The sequence below is a fragment of the Ziziphus jujuba genome, chromosome 10, assembly GCF_031755915.1.
Source record: "Ziziphus jujuba cultivar Dongzao chromosome 10, ASM3175591v1".
NCBI classification, from domain to species: Eukaryota; Viridiplantae; Streptophyta; class Magnoliopsida; order Rosales; family Rhamnaceae; genus Ziziphus; species Ziziphus jujuba.
In genome coordinates, this window is record NC_083388.1 from 8349866 (window position 1) to 8372380 (window position 22515).

At 35.3% G+C, this 22515-nt stretch overlaps 1 protein-coding gene across 2 annotated transcripts; it reads right to left on the minus strand.

The window, feature by feature from the left end:
- Nucleotides 1-1096: 1096 nt before the first annotated feature.
- Nucleotides 1097-4151, minus strand: LOC107410885 (subtilisin-like protease SBT4.4). 2 transcript variants are annotated; one of them, XM_025071209.2, is made up of 10 exons: nucleotides 4051-4139; nucleotides 3810-3904; nucleotides 3418-3664; nucleotides 2775-3276; nucleotides 2593-2680; nucleotides 2287-2331; nucleotides 2242-2255; nucleotides 2070-2204; nucleotides 1754-1967; nucleotides 1097-1617 (listed from the first exon to the last, which is right to left on the minus strand). In XM_025071209.2, the coding sequence occupies exons 1-10, from the start codon at nucleotides 4128-4130 to the stop codon at nucleotides 1097-1099; spliced, it is 1941 nt and encodes a 646-aa protein (XP_024926977.2). In that variant the 5' UTR covers nucleotides 4131-4139. The 2 variants fall into 2 exon arrangements, with proteins under 2 accessions (XP_024926977.2, XP_024926976.2); XM_025071208.2 differs by lacking the exon at nucleotides 2242-2255 and having other exon boundaries at nucleotides 2070-2181; nucleotides 2287-2496; nucleotides 2583-2680; nucleotides 4051-4151.
- Nucleotides 4152-22515: the final 18364 nt, after the last annotated feature.

The following is a 22515-nucleotide window of genomic DNA, read 5'->3' on the forward strand; positions in this document are numbered from 1 at the left end:
ATTTATTCATATTTAATTATATTAATATTTTAACCAAGAATAGAAACACATCTTGCTACTTTGGCTTAGAAAACATCTTGATAACCCTAACATTTTTCTCTTTTTTTTTTTCTTTTTTTTTTCATACAAAAGTCTCAATAGTGAAAAAATAAATAAACAAATAATAAGAAAAAAAAATTATTGATTAAATTTGTATCCCCATCGAAAATATATATATATATATATATTGAATCTGATGTTTAAAATTAAAGTTTACAATACAAATATGCAATGGCACACTAGCTAAAATTGAAATTAAAACCACAAATCGTAAATCAAATAAAGAACATTATTCCAAGGAGGATTGAAAATATGGTAATCATGTAAAATTATTCTCTTCTTTTTTTTTTTTTTTTTTTCCCTTTTCGTTGCGTGCCTACGTGTATATGTTGTCAATACAAAGAGGGATTAATATATATTAATATATATAAGGACAAAACTCTTCGCTACAAATGAAAACTTGTCACTATGTATAAGCATTTGTGACTAAAAAGAGTATCACTATATTTTGTATGTAAATTTTTGAAGCATGGAAAATTAATCACTAGAGTAAATGAGAGCCTTTATTGTAAAGTTAGTGATGGACTTGTGACAAATAAATTTCATAATTAAATTATATTTTGTCACTAAAATTATTTTGCACTTGTATCTAGGTTAATAATAAACCTCCATTAAAAAAAAGTTCAAATTGAGTTTAGTGACAAATGTTCATACTAGCAACAAACTTAGGGGCGTGTGTGCCACAATTTGTATGGTTGGTGTCATAATATCATATATATATTTTGGTAGAGCTTCGCATTGCTTATAGATCATTTATATGTAATCTAGAGAAATGTATTTAGGAAATTTAAACCTGAATTAGTTTCCATTTCTTGGAAAGTGGATATTGTTAAAAGTGGTATTCTGTATTAAACTTCTTTAAGGTTTTCGATCAAATCAATTATTGTACCCACGAGCAACTTATGCAGTGGAGAAAAATGCGATAGGATGCTTATAAACCAAAATAAAAATAATATAACAATTCTGCTTTCACATTTGGATCTGAAGTTTCATCAGCTTAATTGAAAATGACAATAGGACTTCTGACACTATGAGTACCATCAGACCAGATGATTGATGAAGACAGCAGAGTTTTATTAACTGCAGATCCTCTAACAGTCACATTAAAAGTCTTCACTTCGTTGAGGGATTTAAACGAAAGAACTCCAGGCACCACTTTAACATCGAGTTTTGGATTTCCTGCAACTTTTGCTTTGTAAGTGGAGGTTGCAAGGCCAACATTTTTCACTCTTCTATGAAACTCAACTTTAAATGTCCCATTGTTTTCAATTTGAAAGGCAAGAGAAGGATAATTCAGATCCTTGGGCTCATAAGAAACTTTGGGGCAAGTGTTATTAGAATCACCCGAGATAAGCTTTATTCTTTCCTCGGTATAGCCAATGCCACATAGAAACTTTGTGTAATCCGCTTGAGTAATTTCATATACAAGTCCAGGATCAATGGCTTTCACAGGATTAACATGCCCAGCTCCATAACCAAATTCGCTGTCAGAACTTTGAGTACTATTCATGACCCAAGCTATAACCAACACAGAAAAAAAATTGAAACAAATAAGTTACAATGAGAGTAGTTGTTAAGTCAATAACATAAAATTAACAAAGTAACACATTGTAACATGTTGATGAAAGAGTTATGTGAATGAGAAAATATATACCAGTTGTCATAAGAGCTGATTTTATGGCGGAAGGAGACCAGTTCGGGTGAAAGGATTTAACATATGCAGCTGATCCGGCAACATGAGGGCAAGCCATGGATGTTCCAGATATTATACTGTACTTTACCCTCCTTGTGTCATCAAGGGAAGACGAAGGTGTAGCTACAGGTGAATAAGCAGCCAATATATCTATCCCCGGAGCTGCTATATCTGGCTGCAGAACAATTAAGTAACACATAGCAAAATTCCATGAAAATGAAAAGGATTGATCTGCAGAAACAAAATGACAAAAATGGATTCTTAGAAAAATATATACCTTCAAAATATCAGGCGTAATGTCATTTGGCCCTCGTGAAGAGAAGGAAGCGACTCTAGGAGCAACAGAGTCTATTACGCCTTCACTTTTCAATATTTTTGCTTGAGGGTTCCTATCAAGAAAATATAGAGAAACCTGAACAAAAATTTAAGAAGCAAACACAATTAACCACAAAGATTTCATTGCCTAAATAAGGGAATAGATACAGTACTCATACTTTGAGGAATCATAGTAGGTCTGGACAGCAGTATAGTCTTCAGAGCTTAAACCTGATGAAGGATATTGTTCAATGAAGGCAGTATCAACTGCCACTTTTTTAAAGTATATTATACCGGTGGCATTACCTACACCCCCACCTGGTGATTGATCACATAACAAAATCTTTCCCTTCACAGCAGTCTGATTTAGGCAGGATTGAGAACAGGTCCTGAAAATTTACAAATATATATTAAGACGTTTTATCTTCTATCATTATTGCTGTGCTTCAAAGGGCTAATGGGAATATGCCATTACCTGACCTCACTTTCAAGGCAGAGACCATTTGAAGCTTTTGCACCATATACTAGAGGAAACCTCGTACCATTCAATGTGAAAGCATTAACTGTATTTCCCTGCATTACACATAATACGCTCATGTTTTCATGACAAATCATAACATATATATTATTAGTGATGAAAGTTAATGTAGGGTAAAATGAGATGTACGAGCAGAGTCTTTCCATTGCCAAGAACAGCCTTGGCTACAATTCGTCTATCTGTGCTGCTTGCTGCTACTGACATTATCCATGGTGCTACACTTGTAACAGACCGATCCACAGGACCAGAGTTGCCAGCAGAATTTACAGTCAGTACTCCTTTCTTCAATCCATGAAAAGCACCAATTGCTATAGGATCTTCATCATAAGGAACTGAAAAATCACCCCCAATTGAGATTGTGATGATGTCAACTCCATCAGCAATAGCATCGTCAAGACCAGCCAAGATACTTTCTACACTGCACCCTCCTACATCGCAGACTTTATAAACAGCAATTCTTGCAGAAGGAACAGCTCCTTTTGCAGTGCCTTTTGCTATTCCAAAGAAGCTAGCATCTTTTACAGCATTTCCAGCTGCTGTTGAGGCTGTATGGGATCCATGTCCTATTGTATCCCTTGCATCAATAATTGATACTTCTGCTGATTGGTAATTCCGAGCTCCAATGATTTTGCTGTGAAATATAGATTAATTGCTTCATATGATTGATAAGATTTCTATGTGTAACAAATTAAATAAGGAGCTGTAAAAATTTTATGAAAGTGTCGCTGAAGGCTAAACGAAATAGAGAATAGAGGAGAAAACAGGCAAATACTTGTTGCATGTGAAATTGGCACCACCACTGCAGACTCCTTTCCACTTCTTTGGGGGAGGACCAAAATCTTCATCACTAAAGCTATCCGATTCAGGCCAAATTCCACTGTCTAGAACACCGATTATAACATCACTCTCAGCAGTGGTGTTTCTTTTCGTTTTGCTGTTGAGACCAATGAAGTCCCAAGATCTTGTTGTTTGAAGTTTAAGATTGCTATTAGGGAATACAGAAACTACGCCCTTCATCTCTGCAAATCAAGGTTTAGCATTTCTTCTTGTTAATTACACACATAAATCTATGTTATTGTATGTGTGTAGATATATAAATATGTTGTTTCTTTAAAAACTAATGGCAATAAGAGTCTGAAAAAGTGAGATGGAGTACGTATATACCAGCAATCCTTTGTCTTTCAGTACCAGTAAGTTTGGCTGCAAAGCCATTGAAACTCCTTTTGTAACTCTTAACTAAAGAGTTTTCCACACTACTGCTCGTATCGAAATAAATTAATCCAGTAAGAAAGTGGAAAATGGAGAATGTAGAGAGAAACTAAATGATCATTACAAAAGGCTGGAAACTATATTAAGTTGAGCTGCAATTGATTATATATTATATACTTTGTGAAAAAATTATTACCCGCCCTGAAGAATTCCTTGTAGTAGACTTATGTGGTTAGCTGTTGGTGAGTACACCGGATCATCAGGAAGTGACCCCATGTACACAATATATTCCTGCATCGCCATCATCATTATTATTACCATCATCATAGCATTTACATTCGATTGCTAATGGCACATAAAAATTGGACACTACATAGTTTTTACTTATCATTGTCAAGCAGTACTAGCCAAGAAAATGAGTGTTGGATAAAAAAAATACTTGCCTTTCTATCATCTTTTTCGATGGCTCTGCATGTTAAGCTCGCGGAGATCATGAAAATGGAAATCAACAAAGGATAAAACACAAGAGATTCACACTTTCCCATTTTTTTATTTTGACCAATATATTTGTCACATTTCTTGATTACTGACAATGAACAATTTATACTGTCAAGATTCAAGAAAATAATATTATCATCACAATATCATTATGTACCCAGGTTTTATTTCCATCAATGGACTAAATGCGTTTTTGGAATTACAGAAACAATTTACTTTATTAAAATCCCGTAACTTCCATATCTGTTTTTTTTTTTTTTTTTATTATTTTTTTTAGATCAATTTCCATATCCGATTTATGGGATATATAATAAGCACATTAACTTTCCGTTGTTTATATTTTCTCTTTTCTTATTATATTATTATTATTATTATTATTATTTTTTTTTTTTTTGTGATTTGGATTCCAAACTAGCTGTTTTATTTTCATAGATGCTAACAAAATCTCAAGTCAATGAATTTGTTCCAAATAAGAAAAAAATGTTTTAAATTCAAAAAAAAAAAAAAAACAAGTTTTATATTTTTCTTTTTTTAGTATTGTATTTGTCACTAATTTGACCATCTTAAATGGGATCTTGGGGTGTCAATTGTTAGTTGGCAGCATTTAAAGCATTTTTTTTGCCTATGACTATACTGAAAACCAGACCTACATGGGGAGGAAATCTTGTAAAGCAAAAAGCAGATTAATATTTGTGTTTATGGGCTTGGTCTAGTAGTAAAATAATTGGTTATTTACCATTGAAAATATATCTTCAGGCCCAGGTCTCCTCTTTTTAGTTTGGAATATATTGTAATATTCGTCTACTTCTTTTAACTCCTAGCATTTCTATTTATTTTTTATACAAGTCTTAATAATTCAAAAATAAATAAACAAATAATGAGAAAAAGAAGTCTTGATGAAGTTTGTATTCCCATCCAAGATAATAATTAACAAAACAAAAAAATGAATTTGATGTGTAAATAAAAATTTACAGGTATACAATGACACACTAACTAAAATTCAAATTCAAATTCCATAATTATAAATCAAACAAAGAACATTATTCAAAGGTGGATTAAAAAGATGGTACTCATGCAAAATTATTTCCTTTTTTTTTTCTTTTTTTTCTTTTTCCTTTTCGTTGAGTGCCTATGTACATATGGTGTCACTACAAAAAAGGAATTAAAAAAAAAATAAAAAAATAAAAAATAAAAAAAACTCAACGATTAACCACAAATGAATAAGGGTTACTAGGTATAAGCATTTGTGACCATAAAAAGTATCACTAAATTTTGTATGTTCATTTTTTAGGCTGATAATATAAAATCAAGCACTAAAGTCAAGGGCAGCCTTTAGTGTAAAAATAGAGATGGACTAGCCACAAAAAAATTTCATGATTAAATTATATCTTTTGTCACTAAAATAATGTTTAACTTGTAGCTTGGTTAATGATATACCTTCATCACCCAAAAAAAAAAAAAAAAGGTTCAAGTTGACTTTCGCTAAAATGTTTTATTGGCAACACAATTTAGTGACAGCTTTTGTAGCAAAATTTTGGGTGGTACTTGGCTTTGCCAAAAGATCTCTTTTTGTAATCTAGAGTAAAGTATTTAGGAATTCTAAACCAGAACAATTTCCATTCTTGGAAAGCAGATATTGTTAAATATAGTATTCTGTATCAAACTTGTTTTAAGGTTTTTGATAAAATCAATTAGTGTATGCAAATGCAACTTATAAGGTAAAGAAACATAAATGTTATTGGATACTTATAAAACAAAGTAAAAATACATATAATAATTGTGCTTTTCCTTTTGGATCTGACGTTTTATCAGCTCAATTAAAAATGACAATATGACTTCTTACACTATGGGCACCATCAGACCAATGATCGATGAAGACAGCATATTTATTGACCATAGATCCTTTAACATTCACATTAATAGTCATCTCCTCATTCGGGGATTTCAAGGAAAGAACTTCAGGCACCACTTTATCATTGAGTTTTGAATTTCCGGTAACTTTTGTTTTGAAAGTGGAGGTTGCAAGGCTCAACATTCTTCACTCTTCTATGAAATTCAATTTTAAATGACCCATTAGTTTAAATTTCAAAGGCAAGATAAGGATAATTCAGATCCTTGGGCTTATGAGGAACTTTGGGGCAAGTGCTATTAGAATCACCAGAGAAAAGCTTTATTCTGTCCTCAGTATAGCCAATGCCACAAATAAACTTTATATAATCCTCTTGAGAAATTTCATACAGAAGCCCAGGATCAACGGCTTTCACAGGATTAAGATGCCCAGCTCCATAACCAAATTTGCTGTCGGAACTTTGAGTACTGTTCTTGACCCAAGTTATCACCAACAAAAAGGGAGGGGGAAAAAAAAATCGTTACAAATAACAATTTACAATTAGACTAGTTGTTAAGTCAATATCATAAAATCAACAACTTCAAAAATTTAAGTAACACATTGTAATATGTTGATGAAAGAGTTATATGAATGAGAAAAATATGTACCAGTTGTCATAAGAGCTGATTTAATGGCAGAAGGAGACCAACTAGGGTGAAATGGTTTAACATATGCAGCTGCTCCAGCAACATGGTGGAGGTTTCAGATACTATATGGTACTTAACCCTCCCTAGCTTTGTCAAACAGGAAAGGTGAAGGATTAGCTCCAGGTGAATATGAACCCATGATATTTATCCCCGGAGCTGCTATATCTGGCTTCACCACATTTTAAGTATAACATAAGCACAATTACATAAAAATTGAAACACGAAAACAGAATGAGAGAAAACGGATTCTCAGAAAAACATATATACCTTCAAAATATCTGGCGTAATGTCATTTGGCCCCCATGAAAAGAACTAAGCAACTCTAGGAGCAGCAGAATCTATTATGCTTGCACTTTTCAATACGTTTCCGTTAGGATTCCTATAAAACTAGAAAATATAAAAAATTAAAAAAAAAATTAAAAAGAAAAAAACTTGAACAATATTTGATAAGCAAACACAATTAACCACATATATTTCAACCTCAATTTGAGAATAGATATAGTACTCATACTTTGTGGAATTGTAGTAGGTCTGGACAGCTGTGAAGTCTTTAGAGATCAAACGTGCCGAAGGAAATATTGTTGTAAATATATTATGAAAAGGATATATATAATATATATATATATATATATATATATATATATATATATATATATATATATATATATAATATGTCTATATATATGTGGAATAAAATTGCAAATACAAATACAGGAAATTGACAAAATAAAATTGAGAACCTGTATATCTTTAGATTTGATCAACTATGTGGTACCACAATCTTCTTTAGATAATTTTCATCTCATCGGTGTAGATGATATCCCGACGGTTATCTCCCAAGATACAACGGATTCTGAAACCTTGGATTCAGCACCACCAAGATTTTCCCTCGAACTTTCGGTGCACATTTGCTTTACCACAATACTGGACCAAAAATTGCAGAAAACTAATTTTTTCTATTTTCCAAAAAGAGTTCACGGAGGAGAGGAAAAAATTCAATGAAAAAACCAATTAATTTACCCCTATTTTTCTTCTTTTTCCTTTTTCCTTATTCCAAAAACCCAAAAATGGAAATCATTAAAGCAAGCCATTAATGGCCCAATTAAAACCCACTAATTCAAAATCATTCAAACCAAATAAATACAAAACATAGCATCATATAGGTCATTCAGGACATAATTCTGACATAAATAATCAAAATTCTTCCATGCATCCACCGCCAACAGAGTCTCTTTGTCACTCTCTTTACTACTTTGTGTTGCACCTTCAGTCAGAAACCTCCCAAGGCCCGACATAGTTAAATAGAATAACATTTTCTATTGCCACCTCTTAAAATTAGCCCCATCGAACTTCTCAAGTCTTTCTGCATAACTTGCAAGAGGAAGCATTTGAAACATAGGAATCTGAGTAGGCACTTGTGTAGCAGGTACACCTCCACTCGCTATTTCTGGATAATCACAAAAAATAGAAACCAATTAATTGTTATTTTCTATCTCAACAAACTAATTAAAACTAATTTCCAAAAGAAAAATACAAAAAATGTGATTTTTAGGGTTTCTGTATACACCACAAAATTATTGTATACACTCACAAAATTGCTTTATACACCCACCATGGCTAACATCATCAATTATACAATGATGACATCATCACTAACGTAACTGTTACTAATATGGCAGATGTGGCATCCACGACACATCATCACTAAGCTTACATGGCAATGCCACATCATCAATCATGTTGACATGTCATACATGCCACATCATCGATATCCGATATGGCAGCCACCACATGTCAACCTTGGCTGATGTTGTAACACCCCGTCCCAAAGTACATCGGAATTTTGCATGTTGACCATCGACCGAGTGGGTCAAAATTTTAACTTTTTCTTCTGTATGAAATTTCATGTTAACTGAGGCACCATTGCAAAGTACGTATCATTCCGAGTTCATAGACTGGTAGCATGTCGAAATCATAGCTACCGTTTAAAAGTTATGCTCAAGGCAAGTTGCAGTTCAAGCTATCCAAGGGTGCCAAGTTTGACTTTTTATTTAGGTGGAATTTTGATTTGACTCTTATATGGTTGTAAAGTACTCGTTGATACGAGTCTACAGACTAGCGGCACACCTAATTTAGATACCGGATTAAAAAGTTATGGACTCGCAAAGTTTTTCACATACAATATTATTTTATACTATTTTATTTTAATGGTGTTGTTGTGAAAAATGTGCACCACGTGTCAAGCTCTTAGCCTATCCTGTGAGTTCACAGTGGCACCCACAGGATGGCTTCTTATTTGCTCAAACCCCGTGTGTAAGCCGTGTGAAAAGAGAGAGAGAGCGGGGAGGAGAGAGAGAGAGAGAAGCCACCTCCCACGGCCACTCTCTGCTCACCGTCTTCTGCCCTTTTTATCCTTACACCCACCCGACCACCACCTTGCCCCTTCCATTTCTGACCAGCCCACCAAATCTCATAGCCACCTGACTGCCGATGCGCTCAGATCGGGGCATTTTCTAGCAGCGGTGTCGAAAACTTCGCACCTAGATTTCCCCCCAATCTGGCCTCCGTTTGCCTCACCGTCGGTCCCATCAGTTCACTGTCCTTCGATCTACTTGTCTTCCAAAAATCACGGCCAATGGCCACCAGATGCACCGCCGGCAGTGATGGGTTCTGGTGACCACAGCGGCTCGTCGGAAACCTATTTCCGGTAAGTTTTCAGTTGCACCGCCCATCTTTTCCCACTAATTCCGACCCCCTGAACCCAGATATGAGGTCGGTTTCCTCCAACTTGCAGCAGTTTGTGAGATCTGAGGATATAAAAACCGACACCTTTCCGATGAGATTCTAGCCACCTCGGGTTTGATCTACGAAAAGTAAGACCAGATCCATAATTCTCGTTTCACAACCTTCGATTCGGTATATCATTTGTAAATTTTGGTTGTCGTTTGTGTGCGCTCCCTGGGTACCCATTTGGGAGTTATCTGATTCAAATATTAATATAATTAGTTTTGTGTATTGTGGATATTTTAGGTGCACGTGTGGGTAATGGAGTTGATCCTGTAGAGGATCTCGATTGATACACGTGCTTGAGGTGAGTGACCCACCTTTAAAACTATTTTTGGGTGATTAGTTATATTTATTTTGTGTTAATTTAATATTTAGAAAATATGTTCATGTGGTGGAATTTATTTATAATTGTAGTAAGGTGGAGGAATAAGGTGGTACATATGGAAGTGTGTTTTCAGTGTAGGAAATTTATGGTAAATCCAACCCTTAAGGGACATATTACGAATTTTCCATTGGAAGGTCTGGTAGGATTTCCATTGGATCAGGACTTGTCTAGGGTTCCAGTGAGAGATCTTGGATGGGTCCTAACAGACATGGTGTCCGCCACATGTCCACTCGGTTGACATGGCAATAGACGTGTCAGCTGACGTGGCAGTAGACGTGTCTGCTGACGTCTCACGAGATTGTCCACGTGGCTGCACATGTGATGCCGTAACATGGCCAAAATATCTCACCATCAGAGTCCAACACATGCCACATGTATCAGGTTGACATGTGATGATGGCATGACATGTGGCATCGTCGGGGGTCAACAAGTGTCACTTACAATAGGTCGACACATGTCATCTTTGAGAGCTCAACACGTGGCACAACAACTGGTTGACACGTGGCCCCGCGACTGTGTGACATGTGGCCTCGCCACTCTGCGCCATTTGTCGTCACCTCATTGGAACACGTGGCAAACCAATTGTCAGTTGGGCCGGTTTTCTCATGGACTTGGGTTTGAAATGGGCTAGGTCTTGAGCTGAATAGTAGCCTGTTCTAGCCATGTGTTGGGCTTTGAAACTGGGTTAGGTCCATCAGAATTAAAAATTCAGGCCCACCAACCCAGCAACCTACCTATACCCGTTTTTCTGACCCATTAATTCATTTTCTGACCAGTCTTCAACCTCCAACCGGGTCGATTTTGACCCATTTTACTGGTAAATGAGTCAGCTAAGCCAGTTCAAATTTTTCATCAATTTATTCACTGTTCCAACACTGGAAAGTTGTCAAAAAACCACCAAAAATTTTAGAATTTCATGGGCATTCATATTTTTTAGGGATATTGGCTGCTATGCTCCCCGAAATTTATTAAGGTTGATACATTGCACCCTAAACTTTTTTTCCTGGCATTATGCACCCTAAACTTCCTTTTCCTTTGCACCGTTGATTCTTCTATCAAAAATGCTTAACAGAATGAACATGTGCTGCACACATGATCATCAAGCAAGGATAGATCAGGTCATTTTACTGTCCTAATTCTTTTCCCTATTCACCAAAGTGCATGAATTTCCTTCTTCAACAGCAACAGAGGGAAACTCAAAGGTAAAAGAAATTCTTTTTACTTAGCATTCAAAGTCTAAAGTTTTGCTTGACTTTATTGAATTTTTTTTTTTTTTTTTTTTTTGGTTTTATGTGTAGAGCTATGGTAGCTTTGATGATGGGTGCTGATGATTTGCACAAGTTCAGAAGATCTCACCTTGAAAGGAATGATTTTTCGATGAATGGTACTACTGGAATGGTGAATCCAGCTTTTAGGCAAATTTATTTGACTTTCCCAGCTGAAAGCATTTTTAAAGAGGAAGATGTTTCAAATTATTTCAGGTTCTATTATCTTAAAATGGATTTATGGGTTCTTTTTTCTTTTTTGCTTCAATGGATTATTATTCAATATACTGATTTTTTTTTTTTTTCAATTGAAGCATTTATGGACCAGTTCAAGATGTGAGAATCCCATACCAGCAAAAAAGAATGTTTGGATTTATGACTTTTGTCTACCAAGAAACCGTGAAGCTTATCTTGGCTAAAGGAAACCCTCATTTTATTGGTGACGCTAGAGTTCTTGTTAAGCCTTACAAAGAGAAAGGCAAAGTCCAGGACAAGTACAAGCAGATTCTGAAAGCTTTTGATCTGTTTTTCTCTTTTATGTTGTCAGCAAAATAGTGAACTTTTTTGTTGCAAAAGCTAATTTATTTTTTCTTTTTCTTTTTTTTTTTTATCTTGTGATTTTCCAGGAAACAGCAGCAACAACAAGTTGAAAGAGGAGGTTTTTCACCTTGTGGTACCCTAACTAGTTTGGATTCTAGAGACCCATATGATCTTCAACCTGGTAAGCAAAAACCCAGAAAAAAAAATTAAATCTTTTGTCTGTTTATAGCATTCGAAAGTGGATTTTCTTTTTTAACACGTGGTTTTCTATATTTATGAGAAAAATGGCATTCAAACCATTTTTGACACGATCTACCCTTGCTTGATGATCACATGTGCAACATGTGGTCATTCCGTTAAACATTTTTGACAAAGAATCAATGGTGCAAGGGAAAAGGACGTTTGGAGTGCATAATGCCAGGAAAAAAAGTTTAAGGTGCAATGTGTCAACCCCAATAAAATTTAGGGTGCATAGCTGCCAATATCCTTATTTTTTTTAAAAATTTATTATTTAAAACAAAATGAATATCAGCCCAAAAAATTCAAAACCACGGGAAAATTTTTTTCCTTCAAAACCATTACAAACAAATAGATCAAATCATGGGCATGTAATTTTTTTTTAAAACATTGAAACATGCCCATCACAAAATCTACATGAGTTTGAAGCCAAAACAAATTTTTTTTTCCCCCTTTCCACCCAAAGCACATATCTAAAAAATAATTAAATATAACCAAAATTTCCACATACATAAACATATATATCGGAAATTGTCTTAAGATTGTTGTAAAAATATTATGAAAAGGATATATATATATATATATATATATATATATATATGTGGAATAAAATTGCAAATACAAATAGAGGAAATTGACAAAATAAGATTGAGAACCTGTATGTCCTTAGATTTGATCTGCTGGTTGAAATATAGTCCAAGGCCTGTGTGGTACCATAGTTTCCTTAAGACAATTTTTATCCCACCAGTGCAGATGTTTTCCTCAAGGTTGTCTCCCAGGATACAACAAATTCTGAAACCTTAGACTCGTCACCACCAAGATTTCCCCTCAAACATTCGGTGCACCTTTGCTTTACCACACTACTAGATCAAAAATTGCAGAAAACTAATTTTCTCTATTTTCCAAAATGAGTTCACGGAGGAGAGGAAAAAATTCAATGAAAAAACCAATTAATTCACCCCTATTTCTCTTCTTTTTCCTTTTTCCTTATTCCAAAAACCCAAAAACAGAAATCATTAAACCAAGCCATTAATGGCCCAATTAAAGCCCACTAATTCAAAATCATTCAAACCAAATAAATACAAAACTAAAGGATTATGAACCGCCAATGTTTTATAGTATATTACACCAGCTGGAACAACTAAACATGGATTTGGTGCTTGATCTAGCAATTTATCACATAAAATAATCTTTCCCTTCAGTAGCTATATTTTATTTTCCTTTCTCCTTTCCTTTCTCCACCGAAAGTATCCCACAATATCTCTCAATAAATTCTATCAGTGTTATCAGAGCAGGTTTGTTCATTAACTGGACATAGTTATTTTCATTCACCATGGCTGAGAACACCTTCTGTACAATTCCAATTCCAGTCTTTAGTGGTTAAAACTACGATTTTTGGTCTATAAAAATGACCAGTTATTTTAGATCCCAAAAACTATGGGATATTGTCAGTGAGGGCTACACTATTCCTACTGACATTACCATACTCGATGACAATCAAAAGAAGGAGCTTGATGAGAATCAACAAAAAGATTCCCAAGCTTTGTTCATTCTGCAACAAGCCATGGCAAATGAGATCTTTCCAAGGATTATGGAGCTACAACAGGAAAGGAGGCATGGGATACGCTACAGGAGGAGATTCAAGGCAATGTTAAGTACGTGCCATAAAACTACAGACTCTGAGAAGAGATTTTGAAAATTTAAAAATGATGGATAATGAGACCGGTAAAGATTACTACTCAAGAATAAAAGAAGTAGTTAATCAAATGAGAGCCTATGGAGAGCATATTTCTAAAAAGAAAGTAGTAGAAAAAATTTTAATTAGTTGCATATAAAAATATGATGCAATTATTACTACTATAAAAGAATCAAAGGATATTGAAAATTTAGCAGCAACAGAATTAATGGGCTCTCTAGAAGCATATGAGAAAAGACTGAGTAGGCGAAATGAAAATTCTTTGGAAAATGCCTTTCAGTCTAAAATAAAAAAGTAGTCTCAAAATATTAAAGATGGATAGAGAAAACCACAAGAAAAATCTAGAAATAGCAAATATCCTCCTTGTGATATTTGTAAAAGAAAAAGTCATTTGGAAAAAGACTGTTGGATTAAAGAAAAACCACAGTGTAGAGTCTATAGAAAATTTGGGCATGTTGAAAAAGATCGTCGCTTTAAAAACACGCATCAAGCCAATTTTACTGAAAACAAAGGCATAGAAAGTCATCTATTCTATGTCTCACAAGGTGAAGATAAAAAGGACGGATGGTATTTAGATAGTGGTTACAGTAATCACATGATACAAAGATGAAAGTATTTTCTATAGCCTAAATAGAATACTAATAAAAGTAAAAATTGGAAATGAAGAATTTATAGAGGCTACAGGAAAAGGAACCATTGTTGTAGAAACCAAAAAGGGTAAATAGTGCATTACTGATGTATTGTTAATCCCTTCAATAAATTAAAATCTCCTCAGCGTTGGACAAATGATAGAGAAAGGATACTCTTTGCACTTTGAAGGAGATTCATGTACTATATATGACAAGAAAAGTAAGACTATGGAGATCGCAAAAATCAAGATGAAACGAAACATATCCTTTCCCATAGAATGGAAATATGCTAGTGAAGCTGCGATGAAGGCATAAGTAGACATCTCATGGATTTGGCATAAGAGATTTGGTCACTTTCATTTCAATGGTCTCAAGATTCTTCAACAAAAGAACATGATGCGTGACTTACCAACTATTGAAGATATCAATGGTACCTGTGAAGCATGTTTACAAGGCAAGCAACATCAGCAAGCTTTCCCAGCAGGCACAGCATGGAGAGCAAAGAAGCTACTAAAGCTAATTCACACCGATGTTTGCAAACCAATGCGAACTCCATCACTAAACCAAAATAAGTACTTCGTCTTGTTTATTGATGACTTTACTTGGGTATATTTTTTGCAAGAAAGATCACAAGTCTTCGAGATTTTCAAAAAATTCAAAAATTTAGTTGAAAAACAAAGTGGCTAACAAATCAACACAATGCGAAGTAATCAAGGAAAGGAATACATCTCCAAGAAGTTCAACGATTTCTATGAAGATGAAGGTATGGAGCACCAACTTACAGTCAAATACGCTTTAGAGCAAAATGATGTATCTGAAAGGAAGAACATGACAGTCATGGAGATGGCTAGAACAATGCTGAAGGATAAAGGTCTCCCGAATAGTTTTTGGGCAAAAGCTGTCTCTATTGCAGTCAATCTACTAAATAGATGCCCAACCAAAGCAATTCAAAACAAGACATGAATTGAAGCTTGAAGTGGGAGAAAACCATCCGCAAAGCATCTTAAGGTTTTCGGGTGCATTTGTTATGCCCACATACAAAAGGAAAAGAGAAGCAAATTAGATGACAAGACATAAAAATGTATCTTTCTTGTCTATAGCTTGCAATCAAAAGGCTATCGAATCTATAGCCTAGAAACAAACAAGTTAATCATGAGTTGAGATGTTGAGTTTGATAAAGATGCATCCTACAACTGGGAAACTAAAGAAGTTGAAAGGAAGATAATTTATGTACCAGCAATAGAACAACAAAGAGAGGAGAAGCCAGATGAAACTTGAGGACCTCAGGAGATAAATCAAGAATCTCCAACTCATCAAATGCAGCAACAACTCAAGCCCGAGGATTCATCGCCAGAATTAACTCCTCGAAGAACTCGACTATTAACAGAGATTTATGAATCAAGCAACTTGGCCAAAGTAAAGCGTGGGAGTTTTGAATAAGCTTTAAAACATGAAGTCTGGGTCAAAGCAATGGAAGAAGATATAAGAATGATCGAAAAGAACAAAACATGGGAGTTGGTGGATCTTTCTCTGAACAAAGATGTCAATGGAGTAAAGTGGGTATATAAGACAAAACTTAACTCTGATGTATCGATACAAAAACATAAGGCTCAATTAGTGGCAAAAGGATATTCGCAGTAATTTGGAATTGATACAATGAAACATTTGCTCTAGTTGCTCGTCTCGACACTATAAGAGCAATCCTAGCATTAGCTGCTCAAAAGAGGTGGAAAATATATCAATTAGATGTGAAGTTTGCATTCCTTAATGGTTATTTGGAAGAAGAAATTTACATTAAGTAGCCGCATGGGTTCATGGTACAAGGACAAGAAAATAAAGTGCTAAGATTAAAGAAGGCCTTATACAGATTAAAACAAGCCTCGCGAGCTTGGTACAGTCGAATTGACAACTATTTCTTCAAGCAAGGATTCAGGAGGAGCTATTGTGAGCCAACACTATATATCAAGACCCAAGGTACAGACAACACTCTTATTGTTTCCTTATATGTTGATGATCTCATATATACAAGAAACAATGAAAAAATGATTGAAGAATTTAAAAAAGAGATGATGAAGACATTTGAAATGATGGACTTGGGCTTGATGCACTACTTTCTTGGAATTGAGACATACCAATGTGATAAAGGAATATTTATTTCTCAAAAGAAATATACTGAAGGTATTATTAAAAAATTCAAGATGAGTGGTTGCAAAACTGTAGCAACACCATTTGATAATTGTCAGACAATGAAGAAAGAAGATGGATCACCACCAGTTAATAGCTCGACATTTCGAAGTCTCATCGAAAATCTTCTATATCTAACAACTACTAGACCAGACATCATGTATGCAACAAGTTTGCTATCAAGGTTCATGCAGAATCCGACTCAAGTGCATTATGGAGTTGCAAAAAGAATACTCAGATATCTACAAGGAACCAAAGATTATGGTATATGGTATAAACCCACTTCTAATTCACAACTTCTTGGATTCACAGACAGTGACTAGTCAGGATCAGCAGATGACATGAGAAGCACTTCTGCATATGCGTTCACTCTTGGCTCAGGCATTTTCTCTAAGGCATCAAAGAAGCAAGCAACAGTTGAACAATCATCTGCAAAGGTAGGATATATTGCAGCTGCATATGCCACAAGTCAAGTATTATGGCTCAGGTATATAATTGAAGATTTTGGAGAACCACAAAATGAAACAACAAAAATATACCATGACAGCAAATCAGCAATAGCAATGGTGAAGAACCCAATGTTCCATAACAGGACTAAACACATTAAAAGAAAATATCACTTCATCCGTGAACCTGAGGCAAACAAAGAAATTGCAATCAAATACTGCAAGACTGAGGAGCAATTAGTGGACATCTTCACCAAGGCACTACAACGAAACAAATTGGAATTACTAAGAAGCAAGATTGGAGTTACAGAAATATGCATCAAGGAAGAGTTTTGCAATTAATGCTGCACATTTCTAAAGAGAAATTAAAAATAAATAAATACTTTTCTAGAACTACTTAGGTGGTAAGTAAGGCATGAAAATTGATAAAGATATTTGGTGTAAGGTTCAAGTTTAACTTGACTTCCTAGAACATTCATGTGTGTTCATATGTGTAAATGTTTAAGTTTATCTTGACTTCCACATGTGTATAAGTATTTAAGTTAAACTTGACTTCCTAGAAAATAGAACATTCATGAATGGTTTAGTTGACCAAAGAACCCACCTTGTACTTGTATAATTAGGAAGCTATTGCTTCCACAACATATATAACAATTATATTAAAAAAATTTTTTTTTTAAAAGTAGCTATATTTTATTTTCCTTTCTCCTTTCCTTTCTCCATCGAAAGTATCCCACAATATCTTTCAATAAATTCCATCACCTTCACAGTAGTCTGGTTTAGGCATTATGCGGCACCGTTCCTAAAATGTTACAACTAGTCAGAATTTTTACTTATTTCTGTGCTTTTTTTTTTCCCAAAGGCTTATTTGAATACAGCATTACCTGACATCACATTCAAGGCAGTGACCATTTGAAGCTTTTGCTTAATACAGTAGAGGAAAGCATGTATCATTCAATGTGAAACTGTTAACAGTACATCCCTGTATAACATAGTATATGCTCATACTTTTTGTGACTGCTGTTCCTCGTGACAAATCATAACATTTTAGTTACAAATGGAATTAAAGGCAGTGGTCAAAATGAGGCATACAAGTGGAGTCCTTACATTGCCAAGAACAACTTTGTCTACAATTTGTCTATCTGTGCTGCTTGCCGCTACTAACATCATCCATGGTGCTACACTTGTTATGGATTGTGTTAGTGTAATGACACTTTTGTTGGTGTCTTAGTTCCTTTTTTATGTTTAGTTACTTTATATTCAGCTTTTTGGTAAAACACTGTTGTATTAGGTAACCAAAGTATGACTTGTCTTTTGGTGGTATGATTACTGCAATAGTAGGTGAAAAGTAGGTGATTTACTGTTGTAAGCTTATGTTTATATATTTTTATCCAGAAATGAATGAAGTAAGTTTTTCACACCAATTTATGCTTCTTGTTTTCTTTCCTTTCCTTTTGCTGTGTTTTTTGTTCCAAAAATCCAACAAATGGTGTCAGAGCTCTAATGATCTTAGAGGGGCTGTGAGTGAAATAGCAAAAAGTACAAGAACCCTTCCTTCTACCTTTCTTTCTTTTTTAAATGGCTTCAACTCATTTTTCTGCTCCATTACCTCCTATATTTTCTGGAGAAAATTATGCCATGTGGTCTATAAAAATGAAAGCTTACCTTCAAGCTTTTGACTTGTGGGAAGTTATAGAGACCAATAGAACTCCTCCCCCTTTGACGGTAAATCCCACTATTGCATAAATAAAGCAACATAGTGAGGAGGTTGCAAAAACATTTAAGGCTTTATCTGCTTTACATGTTGGTGTTTCAGATATGGTGTTTATTAGAATTATGGCTTGCACTACAGCTAAAAAGGTTTGGGACAAGCTGAAAGAAAAGTTCCAGGGAAGTGCAAGAACAAGACAGATGCAGGTATTGAATTTAAGAAGGGAGTTCAAAACTTTAAGAATGAAGGATTCTGAGTTGGTAAAAGATTTCATTGACAGACTAATGAAGGTAGTAAACCAAATCAGAATTCTTGGAGAGGAGTTGAGTGACAGAAGAGTTGTGGAGAAAGTGCTAGTCAGCTTACCAGAGAAGTTTGAATCAAAGATTTCATCCTTGGAGGAGTCAAGAGACTTGAATTAGATTTCTTTATCAGAGCTTGTTAATGCTTTACAAGCAACTGAACGAAAAAGATCTATAAGACAAGAAGAGGCTTCAGAAAATGCTTTTCTAGCACTACAAAAAGGCAAGTCTCCAGCAAACAATAACCAAAGGAAGCAGCAAGGTGGAGGAAGTAATGATAAAGGACGAGATGGTGTTGGTACAAACAGAGAGGGTGAAAGAAAGAAGTTTATGATATGCTCTCATTGCAAAAAGGACAACCATTCTGAAAAATATTGCTGGTTTAGGCCTAATGTTTAATGTAGAGCGTGCAAACAACTTGGACATGTTGAAAAAGTTTTCAAAAAAAAAGGACAGCCAATGCAACAAGCACACCAAGTACAAGTTGCTGATGAAGCATGGCAAAGTGAGGAAAGGCTGTTTGTTGCTACATGTTATATAGAAAACGGTAGCAAAGAAGCTTGGTTGGTGGATAGTGGTTGTACTCAACACATGACACATGATGCTGATCTCTTCAAGTGCTTAAACAGAAGCTTTGTTTCCCAAGTCCAAATTGGAAATAAAGACTTTATTCAAGTTCAAGGCAAAGGAGATGTGGCTGTGAAAACTTCAACAGGTACTAAACTCATTTCAAATGTGTTATATGTACCTGAAATTAATCAAAGCTTGTTGAGTGTGGGACAAATGCTTGAAAATGGATATTCTCTGAATTTTCAAGATAAGTCTTGCACAATATATGATTAACATGGAAGTGAAATTCTAAATGTTGGAATGAAAGATAAAAGCTTTGAAGTAGAATGGAATTGGAAAAAGAGTGAAGTTCAACCCTCAGAAGAGAATTTTATCCAAGAACATGATGAAATTAAGGAGGAGGCTGATTTAGATGATGAAAATGTCATTGGAATCTGAGGTATAAGACCCTTGACAGATGTATATGAGAGATGCATCTGAGGTACAAGACCCTTAACTGATGCATCCGAGAGAAGCATGCGAGGTATAAGACCTTTGTCCGATATCCGAGGTAAAAGACCCCTGACCGATGTCCGAGGTAGAAGACCCCTGACCGATGTCCAAGGTAGAAGACCATTGACAGATGTCCGAGGTAAAAGACATGTGACCGATATCCGAGGTACAAGACCCCTGGCTGATGTCCGAGGTAAAAGACCTCTGACTGATGTCCGAGGTATAAAACCTTTGTCCGATGTTCGAGGTAAAAGACACCTGACCGATGTCTGAGGTAGAAGACCGTTGACCGATGTCCGAGGTAAAAGACCCGTGACCGATGTCCGTGGTACAAGACCCCTGGCTGATGTCCAAGGTAAAAGACCCCTAACCGATGTCCCAGGTAGAAGACTGTTGACCGATGTCCGAGGCAAAAGACCCATGACCGATGTCTGAGGTACAAGACCCCTGGCTGATGTTCGAGGTGTAAGGCCCTTGACAAATGTATATGAGGGATGCCACCTAGCATTGTGTGATCCAATTACTTTCTATGATGCAAATCAGTTTGGGACACGAAGAGAAGCCATGGAAACTAAAATCAGCATGATAAACAAAAACAAGACTTGGGATTTGGTGAAAAAACCTCAAGGCAAAAAGGAAATTGAAGTGAAGTGGGTCTTTAGGAGCAAGCTCAATGCAGATGGTACTATAAACAAGCATAAAGCAAGATTGGTAGAAAAGAATTATGTGCAGCAATCAAGTATTGATTGTGGAGATACGTTTGCACCAGTTGCAAGGCATGAGACAATCAAATTTCTACTAGCTCTTGCTGCTAAAGAAGGTTGTAAAGTTTACCAGTTAGATGTGAAATCCGCATTTCTAAATGGTTACTTGCAAGAAGAAGTGTATGTTGAACAACCTGATAGCTTTGTTGTTCAAGGAAAGGAAGACAAAGTTTATAAGCTAAAAGAAATGGTGAAGTGAAGCTGGTTCATTGCAAGTTTGAGGTCCAACTTGCTGATATTTTGACAAAAGCCTTGCCAAGAAAAAGGTTTGAAACATTAAGAAATGATCTTAGTGTTTCCAGCAAAAGTGTTAAGGATGAGTGTTAGTGTAATGACACTTTTGTTGGTGTCTTAGTTCCTTTTTGATGTTTAGTTACTTTATATTCAGCTTTTTGATAAAACACTGTTGTATTAGGTAACCAAAGTATGACTTGTCTTTTCGTGGTATGATTACTGCAATAGTAGGTGAAAAATAGGTGATTTACTGTTGTAAGCTTATGTTTATATATTTTTGTCCAGAAATGAATGAAGTAAGTTTTTCACACCAATTTACGCTCGTTGTTTTCTTTCATTTCCTTTTGTTGTGTTTTTTGTTCCAAAAATCCAACAGACTACATGGGCCCAGAGTTGCCAGCAGAATTTTCAGTCAATACCCTTTTCTTCAATCCATGAAAAGCACCAATGGCTATAGGATCTTCATCATAATCAACTGCTTGATACGAGGCTATGATGATGTCAAACCCTATTGGCAATAGCATAATCTAAACCAGCCAAGATACTTCTTATATTGCAAAGTGCCCAAATCGACTGCATACTTTATACACAGCAATTCTTGCAAAAGGAACTGCTCCTCTTGCAGTGCCTTTTGCTGTTCCAAAGAAGCTGTCATCGCCTATAGCATTTCCCACTGCTGTAGTGGCTGTATGGGTCCATAGACTTCCGTATCTAGCATCGGTAATAGTTATTTGTTCTGAGTCATAAAATCGAGCTCCAATGATCTTACTGTAATTATGTATGAATCGTTTCATATGATTGATAAGATTTCTATGTATAATAGATTGAGTAAGGGACTGTAAAATTTTTATGAAAAGTGTCTAATCAAAGTCTAAATGAAATTGAGAATAGTGGAGGAAACAGACAAATACTTGTTGCATGTGAAATTGGCACCACCACTGCAGACTCCTTTTCACTTCTTTGGAGCAGGACGAAAACCTTCATCCCTAAAGCTATGTGATTGAGGCCAAACTCCAGTCTCTAGAACACCAATTATAATATGACTCCCGGGGTGGCATTTCTTTTGGATTCCTTGTGGAGACCCATGAAGTCCCAAGATCTTGTTGTTTGAAGTTTAAAATTTCTATTAGGAAGTAAAGCAACTACTCCGTTAATCTCTGTAAATCAAGGTTCATCATTTATTCTTGTTAATGACACTGATATATGTAATAGTATACTATATATATATATATATATAATGGCAAGAAGAGTCTGAGACAGAGCACATGTACCAGCAATCCTTTGTCTTTTAGTATCAAGTAAGTCTGGCTGCAAAGCCATTGAACTCCTTTTGTAACTTCTACTTAAAGACTTCTCTACAGTGCTGCTTTATGTCAAAATCAGCTA

Excerpts from the sequence above, each read along its gene's own strand:
- LOC107410885 (XM_025071208.2), bottom strand. The coding sequence starts at position 4,151 with ATGCAGGAATATATTGTGTACATGGGGTCACTTCCTGATGATCCGGTG. Across the intron at positions 3,665-3,809 it reads TGAAAGACAAAGGATTGCTG|AGATGAAGGGCGTAGTTTCT; the intron begins GTATATACGTAC and ends CTTGATTTGCAG. Across the intron at positions 1,968-2,069 it reads TTACGCCTGATATTTTGAAG|CCAGATATAGCAGCTCCGGG; the intron begins GTATATATTTTT and ends ATTGTTCTGCAG.